This window comes from Sturnus vulgaris, chromosome 25, assembly GCF_052056855.1.
Source record: "Sturnus vulgaris isolate bStuVul1 chromosome 25, bStuVul1.hap1, whole genome shotgun sequence".
Classification (NCBI taxonomy): domain Eukaryota; kingdom Metazoa; phylum Chordata; class Aves; order Passeriformes; family Sturnidae; genus Sturnus; species Sturnus vulgaris.
Genome location: NC_142267.1, coordinates 7,185,616 through 7,199,173, shown reverse-complemented (window position 1 = coordinate 7,199,173; position 13,558 = coordinate 7,185,616). Strand labels below are relative to the sequence as shown.

General features: G+C 42.7%; 1 protein-coding gene across 8 annotated transcripts in view; it reads left to right on the top strand.

Annotated features, from left to right (window-relative positions):
• SPEN (spen family transcriptional repressor) overlaps positions 1-13,558 on the top strand; it is a 66,108-nt gene that overhangs the window by 18,402 nt on the left and 34,148 nt on the right. For all 8 annotated transcript variants that reach the window (XM_088178854.1, XM_088178853.1, XM_088178851.1 and 5 more), the window contains exon 3: positions 3,182-3,658. In XM_088178854.1, coding sequence (XP_088034980.1) covers positions 3,182-3,658 — 477 coding nt within the window. The remainder of the gene's footprint in view (positions 1-3,181; positions 3,659-13,558) is intronic.

Genomic DNA, 13,558 nt, shown 5'->3' with positions numbered 1-13,558 from the left:
AACGGAAGTGATTTCTATCCCAGTGGCTGGTACCTTGTGGATCCATAAAGGATGTGTCCTGCAGCTGGTTGGATATCTGCCTACACTTGAAATAAGGTGGTTTTAAGATGGAAGATTTCCTTTGGCCAGCATCGATATTGGAGTTACTCTTTTCTAGAAGTAGCGATCCCATTTCTTGGATAATATTAAGGCCTTGCTGGATGTATCCCTGCTGCCAGATGGAGCTATCTTTCTCTACAACATGTGGTGAAGTTCTCTGTGGAGTATCTTCGGAATACTAGAACCTAGAATTCGGTGAAAGCTTGATGCCTAGATCTCAGTTCTCACTATGCGCAACGGGTATGTTAATTGGATTGTCACCACAAAATTCATAGTAGACTTTAATGATTCGCCCCTTGGATTCTACCGACAACACTTAGCCATGGAAATAACGCTTGGATGGAGAAGACCGAAGGCAGCTTGTGATGGTTCCATTTTGGATCTACATCATTTCCAAGTTATTGGGATTATTCTTTCTGATGGTATTGGCAAAAAGAGATGATGGACATTACTAAATTTTGGAAATTATAGTTTATCTTTTTTTTAAAGCTGGGATAAGACTACTGCCTTGAATTTATTGGATGGTATACAGTCAAGACGCCAGTAGCCATGGGGAGTGGATTACTATCTAGTCTGTTAAAAAGCTCTCTGCTGCTCCACATTAAACATACTTTAGCTTTAAGGACGTGGTGCTAATACCCGTTTGTGGATACACCAGTGAGAAGTGACTGGGCTGGATGGTTACCAAGGCGGCCAGAGGATGCCTGCTGGCAGCAGCGTGAGGGCCCTCGGGCCTCGGGGGATCTTCTACCAGCTGCTTGATTCAGACTTAGGGCTGGAAATTAAAATTATGGATCTATTTAAGAGCCTTCTGTCTCAAGAAAGAAGTCTGGGGGTTTCAGAGTTACGGTTTCAGTCTGGGACTACTTCCGTCCAGTGGAATTTTTTTTTTGTGTCTTGTCACTAAGATTTTTTTTCTTGTTGGTTCATCTAAAATATCATTTGACACCCTTGCCCATTAAGAAGGTGGATTACCCCTGTAAGAGGGGCCAAAATTGGGGAAGTTATGTTCACAATTCTCTCCCTAGATTTAATTGGGAATATAGGTCGTGTTTCCACACTTGGAAAAGGTTGGTATGTCCTGCCCTGTGTATATTAGCCCCTCTCCTAACCCAAGTCAAACCCTCTCTTTCCACTAACTCCAGTAGCACTTAGTACTAATAGATAAATGAAGAAAGCACTGTAGCCAGTAGCTGTTCAGCTCTGCTTCCTCTGTCTGTCTTCTGTGTCCTTCTCATGGATAAGGATTTGTTCCTTCTGTCAGCTCTGTAGCAGTAACCGCTAGAAAATACTGCTTTTTCTCTGACCTCATTAAATCAGCTCTCACTGATTAACACTTTGTAGGATGCTAAATGCAATAGTTTGTAAAATTGTTGATCTTGGCCCTTCAAAAGGGGGGAAAAAGAACCAAAACAGACACACATTTCTGTGCCAGATTCTGAAACAGCTTTCAAAATTCCATTGTTGCGAACAAGAGGTAATAGAAATAGAAATGCAACAATGAATTTCAAGCAGATGTAAAAGTTAATGACATTCTCTTGCACTGGTTAAGTAGTTTTTTATATAGAACTTGAGAGAAAAAAATGCAGGCAAGGTGTGAGGGAGGCCTATAGAAAGGTTGATATGAGTTACAGTTTAATGAAAGAGTGAATATATTGAGAGGATTAAGGATCTAGTGATTCATTGGAGAAGGACTGGAAGGAACTTCCTGAGATGCTCATCGAAAAAAGATTCGAGTCTCATTTTCAGTTTATAAAGATCCCTGAAATATTTCTGCCATTTGAACGAGAACTGTGATACAGGGGAGGAGGAGAAGGCACAAGGCAGAATTGGGTTATCAGGATTCAGGGGATTGATGTGATTCATAAAAGATTCTGAAGGAAGAATCTGAGAGAGAAGGCTGAAAAAAAATGGTTGAAATGTTCTTCATAAGATGGATAATTAATTTTTAAATTAATTTTGGCTACCCTGACATATTTAGAATTTTAGAAGTATTTTTTAAATGTTCAGTGTAACCGTTCTGCATCTTCCATTTTGTGGATGTAACTAAGATGTACCACCCTGGTACTTGTCTAAATTGGAATACTCAACTATTTGTAGTGTTCCTTTATCTGTCAGTTTTACTGTCTCTTTATGTGAGAGATCACACTAATTCAGAACATTCTGAAGAAGCCTTTCTCAATTTAATTCTCTCATTCAGAGCCTTTCTCAATTTAAAATGTTTGAAACACTGAAATGAACTGGACTGTAGCTGCTGGAAAGCAGCAGCTTGTGCAGATAGAAATTCTGTGATTGCAGCAACAGCAGCAGTTGCAACAAAAACACTGCCTAAAAATTGGATTCCCAGTCCTTGTGTAGGGTCCCTAGTATGTTCTGGGGACCTGCATCCTTGCAGTTCCAGCATTAGTAATGGAGATGTTTCTTTAGTGTCCACAAGAAATGAGTGTAGCAATCTGGTCAAAGCAAAAATTCCCTCTAAGAGGGTGAAATATTTTAGAATAGCAACAAGAAACCCCCCAATTTTCTCTATGGGTTATGCCATCCCTTTTGAAAGCAGCTCCTTACCTCTGGGTCATGCTTTGCATGGAGGCTTTCATGGCCACAGCCCAATTTGTGATGCCATTTTTGCAGAAGGATAATTGAAAGAGCTCCAGTAATTAACAAATACTGAAAAAAAAAATTTGAAGCTCTTAAGCAAAAATGGAGTGAAAAAGAACTTGTTAATGATGTCCACAAACATGGTTTTTCTCATTCATGGAATTTAAAAGAAAAAGAAACACTGAAATGAGAATTCTGCATGGAAAGCAGAAATTTTTTTCTTGTGTGGGCAAGTTGCTGGTCATGAAAGCCCCATATTGTGATTAAACCAAAATGATTGCTCAGCTTGATCATATACAAATATAACTTTGGAGTCAAGTAAAATGTTTTGAAGTTTGTCATTGTTTGCTTGATAGGTTATTGCTGGTTAGTGGAGAAGCAGTCGCAGCAATAAATCGAGTGCTGCCGTGAATGTTTGCATGATTTGCTTTTAGTTGTGCCTGCCCCTTTCTGATGCAATATTTTTCCCCCTTCCCAAATGCAGGGCTTCAGATAACAGGGAGCGTGCTTATGAACATAGTGCCTATGGACACCATGAGCGGGGGACGGGTGGATTTGATCGGACGAGACATTACGATCAGGATTACTATAGAGACCCTCGGGAGCGGACCTTACAACACGGGCTCTATTACACTTCCCGGAGCCGAAGTCCAAACCGTTTTGATGCTCACGACCCCCGATATGAACCTAGGGCCCGGGAGCAGTTTACATTGCCCAGTGTGGTACACAGGGATATCTACAGGGATGACATTACACGGGAGGTACGAGGCAGAAGGCCGGAGCGGAACTACCAGCACAGCCGGAGCCGGTCGCCGCACTCGTCGCAGTCCAGGACTCAGTCCCCGCAGCGCCTCGCCAGCCAGGCCGCCCGGCCCGCCCGCTCCCCCAGCGGCAGCGGCTCCCGGAGCAGATCCTCCAGCAGTGACTCCCTCAGCAGCAGCAGCAGTACTAGCAGCGACAGGTAGGTCCATGTGCCGTGGGCTGTGCGGGTTGTTTCCTGAGGAGTTGCTCCATGGCAGAGCTTTGGTCGTTGACATAGACGTGAGCAGGAGTGAAACAATAAGGCTCAGTTGGCACCGGGAGTTCCAAGGGGAATGCTGGTGTTTGTTATTTTCCATGGTGGATCCGTGCAGCGTCCCTAAGATGGATGGGTAGAACAGGGATGTACAGACACAAGGCCTTGCTGCTGGTGTGCCTGGAGAATGGGGTCCCTTTTATTTGCTTCAGTGAGAGAAAAGGCAGATTTTAAGGTCAGCTACTTTTTACAGACCACACTTCAACATACATTTTAAGAACATACTTCATACTGATGAACAGTATTGTTCTGTTTCTTTTTGTTCCCTGACACCACTGACATTCTCAAGGTTGATTTGTTGCCTTCCCATTTTTCCCCCTGCTGCCTCACAGCAAAAATTGTAGACTTGGAAGAATTAAAAGAAAATAATTCAAGTTCATGATTCCTCGGGATGTGTTTCCCATGTCCTTGGTTCTGCAATAGCTCTGTATTTGCATAGCTTTACAAAATACCTACAGGGAAGGTGTTAGAAAATCACTGATTTCTTTTATTAACTTCTAAATTCATGTTGAAGTGCCTTTCTGATATTTGGTCTTTTAAGAGTAAATTCACCCTAAAAGTGGAAACCACAAAGCAATGGTTGCACCCATAAATGTTTTATGCTCTTTGGTGAAGAGTTCTGCTCTTCAGGAGGGTTTGCAGAGTTGGCAGTGTTTCCTTTGCATATCAGGTCTTTTCTAAAACTGAAAATATTCATTAAGTAAATAAGTGTATCATTAGAGTGTTCGATTTCACAAAGGCCTGGAGTGACAGGACAAGGGAAAATGGCTTCCCACTGCTAGAGGCAGGGATGGATGGGATATTGGGAAGAAATTCCTCCCTATGAGGGTGGGGAGGCCCTGGCATAGGGTGCCCAGAGAAGCTGTGGTTGCCCCTGGATCCCTGGAAGTGTTCAAGGCCAGGTTGGACAGGGCTTGGAGCACCCTGGGATAGTGGAAAGTGTCCCTGCCCATGGCAGGGAGTGGAATTAGGTGAACTTTAAGATCCCTCCCAACCCGTTCTAGGATTCTGTGATTATCACTGTGAATGGAATTTTACCACTGGCAGAACTCTCTTACCAAGGGTGAGATGGGCTGACACCCACGGAAAGTGCACAGAAGACAAGATGAGGAAATCAGTGTCTCCTCTTCTGATTGCCCCACCCCCTCATGTCTAAAAAATCATGCAAGAATTTATTTACTTCTTTTAATTACTGTTTTCTCCTCCTGGATTAAGAAATCTGGGTCCTGCCTTGGCTGGAGAGCAGATGAAGATTTAAGACAACTTTTAGGCTGCTTTAAGCACTTGTTTGTTTATTTCCAACACTTCTCTCAATGAGAGCTTAATGCTTGAATAGAGATAATCCTTTGTCAAAGATTTTTCACATTTATTACAGCTCAGAAAAATCTGTGAGACTTTCAGAGGTCTCAAAAAATCCTAGAGTAAATAGATTGAAAAGAAGGCTGGTTGCATTTAAGGTTTAATAAAAAAAATCTCAAGCAGGGGAAGAAGAAAAAAAACTCTACTGGTGCTTCTCTGCTCCTTGTGGAATGAGAAAGGCGTCCAAGAAACTCGTAATATTTATAAAATGTCATTGTCGGGATGTCGAGGCGGGATGAAATCCTGTTCTGAATTTGAGAGGACTAAATATGATCCCACTGGAACCAAGTTTTAAGATTTAATGAGAAGAAAAGCAGCGTCTGCTGTGCTTGAGCATTTCATTTTCTTGGCAATTTCTAGCTGTAGTAATGGAAAAATAGACGATACTCTGGGAGGAAATAAAACATTTTTTTCTTATTAATACAATAAAATCAAACTCAGTCGAGCAAGTAATGGAATTTGGTGGATTGTACATTTAATTTTGAAGGATCAGAAAAGAGTTTTACATGTTTCTCAGTAATCAGATAATAATAAAAAATTAACCCTCTCTTTACTTTGGGAAGCAAAACCTCATCTGGCCTTGAAGTCTTTCAAAGCACAAGTGTTTAATTTTCAACACACTTTGAATTTAGCCATGTAAATATTAATGTCCTGTTGGTGAGCAAAAGCTGCCTCATCCCCTTTTCCCTAGTTTGCTGCTCCCACTTGCTGTGTAATATATCTAGTTTCATTTGTCCTGAGAAAAATTACTCCCTGCAATTTCTGTGGTGGTCTTGAGGATTTTAGCAAGCTGGAGATTCTCTTATGGCTTTTTTATAAGTGGAAATGGCCAATTTTGTGAGGCCATGGTATTATTATGGTCTTAATGGCACTACATTCTTCTGAAATGTAAGAACTTGGTCACTCCAGTCTGGTCCTGTTGGTCTCAGGCAGAGTTGTGTTCCCTGCCCTGGGGAATGTTTGGGATACACGGTGGATGGGAACTTCGTGCCAGGCACTGTCCTTCAGGAGCTGTGAAAAAGCAGCAAAAAGGTGGTGAAGAAGTTTGGGTTTCCTTGCTTGTGGTTTTGAAGCACTGACTAAGTGGAGCAGATTTTCCGGGACAATACTGAAGAAACACGATCTGCTTGCTTTAAAATGAAAAAACAATCCAAAAAAGCCTTTATCTTGTAAAGGTTCAGAGTTTGTTGTGTTGGATCTCACTAATCTTTGCTTTAAATTGCTATTTGGAGGCCTTTGCAAGTAATGAAGCTGCCAGGGAGTAATTTAGAAACTAAAACCAGAAAGAACACATTTAAAATAAGCAGTATTCTCTGAAGCCAGGCTTTATTTGGAGTGTTCTGTGGCCTCTCAGAAGTTGCCTGCTGAGCTGAGGAAGCTGGTAGATGTGGTAGATGTGGATGGTTCCTGTGTGGATTTGAGGAGGAATTTGTGTTTTGAAGTCTTTTTAGTGTGAGATTGCTCATTCCCCACCCATACTGTGGAAAAGGGTTGATGGAATTTTTTTATCACCTTGAAAGAATAAAAAAGCCCTTGAAAATGATAATTTGCCATCACCAGAAGCTTCAGTTTCTCCATTTTGGTGATTCAGACACACACCACAAATGATACATTAGCAAACATATTTTCTGTACCGTGTCATGGAAGAAGCTGACTCTGGGTGGAAGCTGGGTGATCCCATAGGAAGCAAACCAGATTTTGCTGTGCCCTGCCCAACCTCCTGGAAACATCCCCCTGTGTTTTTGTTGTTGTTTGTTTTGTATTGTTTTGTGGGTTTTTTCTGTTTGGGTTTTTTTGGTTTTTTTGTTTTTTTGTTTTTTTGTTTGTTTGTTGTTTTTTTTTTGTAGAAAAGGCCCTTTTCTAGGCTGCTTATTGCAGTGCTCTAATGCGCTAAAAATAATTTCTGGGCTTTTTGATTCAGTTTTGTAATGGCAAATGGCCTGACACATCTCTTGCTGCTCCATGTGTTAGTGATTATTTTTAAAGCTTTGCTGCAGCAGCGTGCATAACCACCCAGCACTGAGAGTGGAGAATTTCATTCCTAAAAACCTTATTGGGATGGGGTTTGAATTCATTTACAAAAACCCAGTGTTTGATTTTCCTGTAGGTGATGTCCACGCTGTGAAAGCGTGAACACCACATGTGTTCAATCTACAGATAAGCAACCTGAGATTTCCCTTGGCCTTTAATTTATTTTTTAAGAGTGTTTATTCAGTTGTCTGATGTGGAGGATGCTGGGGGATTTTCCAGTTAAATGAATAATTTCCTATAGCATGTAATGTAGTCACCTTTAATTTATTTTTAAGGATGTTTATTTGGTTATCTCACCTCCAGGATGCTGTAGCTGCTGATGAATAATTAGTTAGATGACTATTTCTCTATAGCTTGTAATGTGAAATAGATATTGTGAAGTTAAAAGAGCATTTCCAGCTTATATACAACACTGGTTTTATATTCAGCAAGATCTACATGATCATAGTTACTCCAGTCTTCCCAAAATCAAGAAACGGGAAGAAGTTGCACTTCCAGATATTTGAAAAAGGATTTTTTTTTTTTTGTAATTCTGATAGCTGTATTTAAAGTTCTCATGACAAGTGGGCAGGGCATAAGATATTTAGAGATTGGTTTTAATTTTAGATTTCTCTGTGATTAAATTCTTTTCAGAGCAAGGAATTACCATTGGAATGGAATATATGTGTGTCTTAATATTGAAATAAACTGATGAAAAATACTGCGAAGAGAATTTTAATCATGAGAAAAACAGGCTCCCTGAGACCTCCTGTGTATTTTGTTTAGTCAGGGACTTTCCTACCCTGTTTCAACAACTGAAGTGAAAGTAGAAAAAAGCGAGTTTTAGTTTCATTGCATAATGCAAACCTTCCTCTACCATTGTCTTCATCTCCTCCTTCCTTGTCGTTTGCTGCCAGAAGTGATGAATCACTGACTTAGCTGGGATTTGGGATTTTGAGTGGGTTTGGAGATGCCTGTGCTGAGGACAGATGAAAAATCAGGAAAAATGAGGTTAAACGTAGCTGTTTAGGCTTTATTGAAGCATCTGAGAGATGGCTTTTGTCGAGGTTAAATAATTCCACATACTTTTGGCACTGTAGAGATGAGCTGAAAATTTTTAATCTCTTCTGGTAGAATGACAGGGTTGAGCGAGCTCGTGTTTGTTTGGGAGAAGAATCAGGTTAAGATTTATTAAAGAAAATTAAAGAATTTCTTAGAGTAGGAAGCCTTTTCCATTACACAAAGGCAACAGTAAATCTTGTCACTGTCAGGTGATGCACCTCATCCTTACGTTTTGTTCACATAAACCCATATGCTGCTTTAATGTTCTCTCTGTGCGGCAAAATGTGAATTAGGGAACGGAAAATAAAAAATCCACCTCAGATACTCGCAGGTTTTTCTTACCAACTGTCGAGCGTTTTCACTTTGTTCTTCCTTGTGTTTCTGCTCGTGTCAGCCTGTGCTGCTGCTCAGCTAAATATAACCGAGACCATCCTTTAAACGTGGCTTTTTTTACCCATGGGACTTGTATCGGGTTTCTTAAGATTAATCACAGGCAGAATGTTTTCAGATGGCTTTGGAGAGATTATAATACAGAAAACAAACCTTTATACTCGAGATATGCCGAAAAAGACGTACCTGTGTATATGTAAGCACATAAATAGATCCTTCTGTGGAAAAAAAATAATGTGATATGTCAAAGTTCTCCTCACGCACGGATGGTGAAGAAATGCTGCCTTCGGCGCCCTTGGGAGGAGCGGCCGCAGCCCGCTCGTCCCTCAGCTTCTCGCCCCAGCTGCTGACAGCCCGCATTACCTCAGCCCTGGACTCGGCAATAATCTATTAAAAATGTGCGTTGCATAATAAGATTTTTATCTCCCTCCGAAACCTCGTCGCTTTCTCTCGCCTCACAGCCGCCGGAGCGCGCCCGCCACTGTAATGGCGGCGCGGCCGCGGCGCCGCCTCACCCGGCTGTTTCGGGGCGGGGAAAGCGGCTGTTTCTGAGGGAAAAGCAGGTGGTTTTGAGGGAAAAGCGGATGTTTTGTGAGGGGAAAGGGGCTGTTTGTGGGGCAAAAGCGGGTGTTCCACCGCCGCGCTGTCCCGGCGGGCGGGGGGCAGTTCTTTGCGCTGAGAACCGGTCTGAGCCGGCGGGAGCTGGAGGGAGCCGGCCGGGGCCGCCGCGCCGCCCCCGGGGCGGGGCCGCCCGAGCCCCACGGAAAAACACCGCGATTGCCACAGAGAAAAGCGCCTTTTAAGTAAAATAAAATAATAATAATAAAAAAATAGAATCCTTCCCCCCACCTTGGCACTGGAGCAGCTCTCCTGCGTGGAGGTTTTCCCCTCACACAGCGCAGGGAAATGAAGGAGCAGCGCCTGTGGCAGAGCCGGCTCTGAGGGGGAACGCCACCCTCTCTCCCTCTCAACCAATTTTAGGTCGTTTATTTATTTTTTTAAACCTTAAATTCTCTGCTCGCTCTGGAAGTTAAGCACTGATTTCCTTGCGGGAAGAGTCAGCCCCAAAAATCCCCCAAAAGGGCGATTTTGGAGCCTTCCCCAACATCCTAATACCACCTCTGCCGTAATTGGATGAAATTTCAGAATAAAATAGAAATACTATCTTTGTTGGCCCCTCTGGGAGACCCCCTCCCCCACCACCCTTACATATAAATAGACAATAAAATACTTTAAAACGTTATAACCAAGAGGGGTTTTAATTTCTTTTTTTATTGAGTACTTAATTTTCTTGGCATGAGCTGCCCAAAAAAGAGTGGACATTTGGCTGCAATGAATACCCCCCACCACCGCTGCACTCCCAGTAATAGTTGATAATTGCTGGCTCTAAATGACAAAGCAATTAAGCCTCTTCCTAAATGTGCAGAAGTAGGTGTTTATCTAAATCTGGGCTGTCAGGCTTTGTTTCTGTGTCAGGGCTCAGAAGCTCAACTGCTGCTTTCTGAAAGTGCATTTGATTCTTTACAGGCAGAGAAAAAAAAAGTTTTTAAAAATTAATTTCAGGACATGAGTCTCAGAAATATATCATGTTGTGGATGGGTGAAATGGAAATTGCCCTAGAAAAATATTTCTGTTTTATTACTATGAAAACTATTTTTGATAATTTCAATGACTTTATTGTTGTTAAAGAGATTATTATTATTTCAGTACTCTAAAGGTTTCTTGCAATGAAGTCAGAATCTTTGCTAGAGAATATGAGGATTTGTGGCAACTGATTCCAGACCCTCTGGTGAACTTGCCTTTCCTCAGCTGGGGGAGAAATATCTGGGTGTGTGGATGTGTGTTAAAAATGATATTTTTAAGTCACCCCTGGACAGCTGCAGGTCTGTGGGAGTCAGTATCTGGTGTGAGAATTCGCAATTTCATGTCTTCTTAACCTCCTTTTTTAGAAATAGTGAAAAACCTGAGCTATGTCGACAGCTCTGTTCCCACCAGCGCTGTGGGAGACTTTGGGCTGTTCCTTAAGTCCGTGGGAGCTGCTAAAAATTGCTGTTTTCCCAAAGGTCAGGTGCTGTTGGATTGGGTTTGACTTTGGGGTTGTGCGTGCACATATTAACAAAATGGTCACTTCTAATTGCGTTTTTAAGGCTTTGATTTCCTTCCAAGTGTTTTGCTTAATCATCTTGAGTAGGCTGAGGGAAGGAAAGAATTAGCTGAGGTCAGGGAAGTTGAAGCTGCCCGTGTTACTGCTCAGAAGCCAGGCTTAGTCCGAGGGATCCTAGAGGCAGGAAGAAATGTGCCACGTTCTCTTCCTGCTGCACACTGGGAGCACAAGGGGAAACCAACCCCGAGAAAGCCAAGGAAAACAGGGAAACGTGTGGTGCCATGGGCTGTGGTGGCTGCCTTCCTCTGCACAAGTGGTCCAAATTCCCCTTTCTTTGGGAGACACTCACAGCTCGGTTGCAAATCATGGCTGAAATAGATCAGAGGCATCGTAGTCTGGAAGTGCTTATCTGCAGTGATGGTGGAGTCAGACAGCTCAGATGGAGACACAGGCACCAGAGGTGGGGGAGAGGATCCCCGTCGTACAGACCTTTGGAATAAAGGGCATTTTAATAATTTCTAATGAATATTCACATGGAGGGATGCATAGCAGAAGAGGAAGTCTGTATTGAACCTTCTTGAAAAAATACCTGTCATTACAATGATCAAAGGAAGAATCCAGCCACTGCCTGTGCTCAGCCATACATGTTCCAATTAAAGCTCAGACACCACGTCCCTTCGGATTTGCAAATACAGTGATTTGTTGGGGTTTTTTTTTTGTTTACTTTTTCTTTTTTTCCCCAAAGAGGATGTTTCTGGCTCTGCCAGAGGCGTGGGTGCAGAAGGAAAACCTTTCCCGTAAAACCTGAGGGCTGGGAGAACAGGTCTCCTCGAGGCGTATCAATGCGATATGGTATTAATGTTACAATCTCAGCTGGGACACATTGTACTTAAATAAGGTCACAGGGATGGAAATTAATTGTAAATAAGCCTTATTGGGGAAAAAACAAAAAAGAGTATCATCCCCTAAACTTTGCCCATTGAATTAACCGTGTACCTGATGTGCTTAGCTTTGCCCTTACCGTGCCAGCATCAAGCGCTGTCCAGCCACAACGTCGCAAGTGCCGAAACCACTAATGATGGCATCAAGGGTTTAAGTGCAAAAGCTTCTTAGTAGGAGATTAGGGATCCCACTCCAGATCCTTGAGGTCAGCTCATAATACTGCTCGGAGAGGAGAAGGCAGCATGGCTCTTGAGTGGAAAATCACAGGCCTGGGAGAGAGAGGAGGGCTTCAGTATGTTCTGTAGAGGAGGAGAGATTTGTATGTGTTGGGATGTGGTCCAAATTTTTTTAAATCTTCAGGGGAAGCTGAGTTTCCAAAAGGAGGAGCAGAGAACTGTGCACTGTGTAGATGCCATGTGAATAAAGTCTTTTGCATAATTATTCATTAAGTGCCTGATAGAAGAACAAAAATAGCTTTGACATTAAGAAACAGGACTTCTCTGTGATCCCTCCTCACAAGACACCCGTAACAAAGGTAGGGGACCTGTTCTTTTGTTTCTTCATCCTTCCAGCCATGAGTGCACTCTGCTGTCTGGAGAAGTGAGACTTGGAGCCTTTTAATTCCTTCTCTTTGAGAAATAGCTGGGCTTCAGTGCTCAGTTGCTTTATTTAGCTCAAAGTGATGGTTTTTGCTACAAGACACTTGGAAATCCAGGATGGCAGGAAAAGTACCTCTTGGAGAATCCTTTCCATGAGCGGGAAGTAGTTTTCAGGGCTGTATCCTCATTTCTTCCATGGCTATGGGATGTTCTCTACAGATGACTGGAAATCATTGGTTTTATACCTGGGCAAAAATATGAGAACTTCATCAAACAGTTTAAAAATCAAGAATAATTAAGACACATCTCCAGCAGATCCCGGCTCTTAGAGCATTCATGTATTTCTTATCTTTCATCTGTTTGAGATCAGAGAGCTTTTCTGGTGTGATAATGTGTGAAAGAGAGGCACTGTTATCCACCTGAAAATGAATTCCCAAGAACGCCCGTCCCCAGGTCCCTGTGGGCAAATGGTGCTGGGCTGGGCTGAGTGAGATGCCGAGTGTCCTACTTACTGTGGCTGCTACAGGTCTGACCTCCTTGGATCATCTGACACCTCGTTGGGTAAGAGGTTGCTGCAAGATCTCAAACCCTCAAATTATGTAAGATTTACACACCTGCTTTGAAGTTGGTCCCTCCCTTCCATGTTTGTTTACTGGCTGGTGTGTCCTGTTGGATTGTGAAGGATGAATAGTCACAGAAAGGAAGCTGTTGGGTTAGTACAGATATTCTACTCCTTTTCGTTTTCTAAGTGCGTGTGAAGCTGTGCTTATCCCTGTTCCGGAGTCTGGGAGTACGCTGAGGACGTCCTGCGCTGGTCGGGGCTTTACTGGGTGAAATTTTCAGTTTGTTCTTTGTTTTTGAGATAGAGAGAGAGAGGAAAGGCTCGTTGTGTTGCTAGAAGAGAAGCAGAGATGGTATCTAACAGTTGTCTCAGGAATTGATGTTGGGTTTGCTTTTTAATATGCAGTTTCCCTTGAACTCGGAGAAATGGTGGAAAAAAGGAAGGTGCTTAATTAAACCTGTACAGCTGCCATGGTTTGGGAATTTGAAAGCACTGGCTCCCCTAAGAGAAGTGCACAGACTTTTCCTGTGGGTATTCCTCAGAGGACTTTTCTTCCATCCCATTGTCTCCAGTGGAATTGCCTTGCGCTGCTCCTCTTTTTGCAGCTGTTGCCATGTGGGGTGGAGGCCAGGGCTGTACGGGACTCGGTCCAAGGAGGTGTAAGGCATTTTCTTATGGATTTCCCCCTACTTTTGCATTTTTCTCACAAATTAAGCTCTCACTCGTGCTTTGTGATCCCTGGTCAGTGCAATGGAACT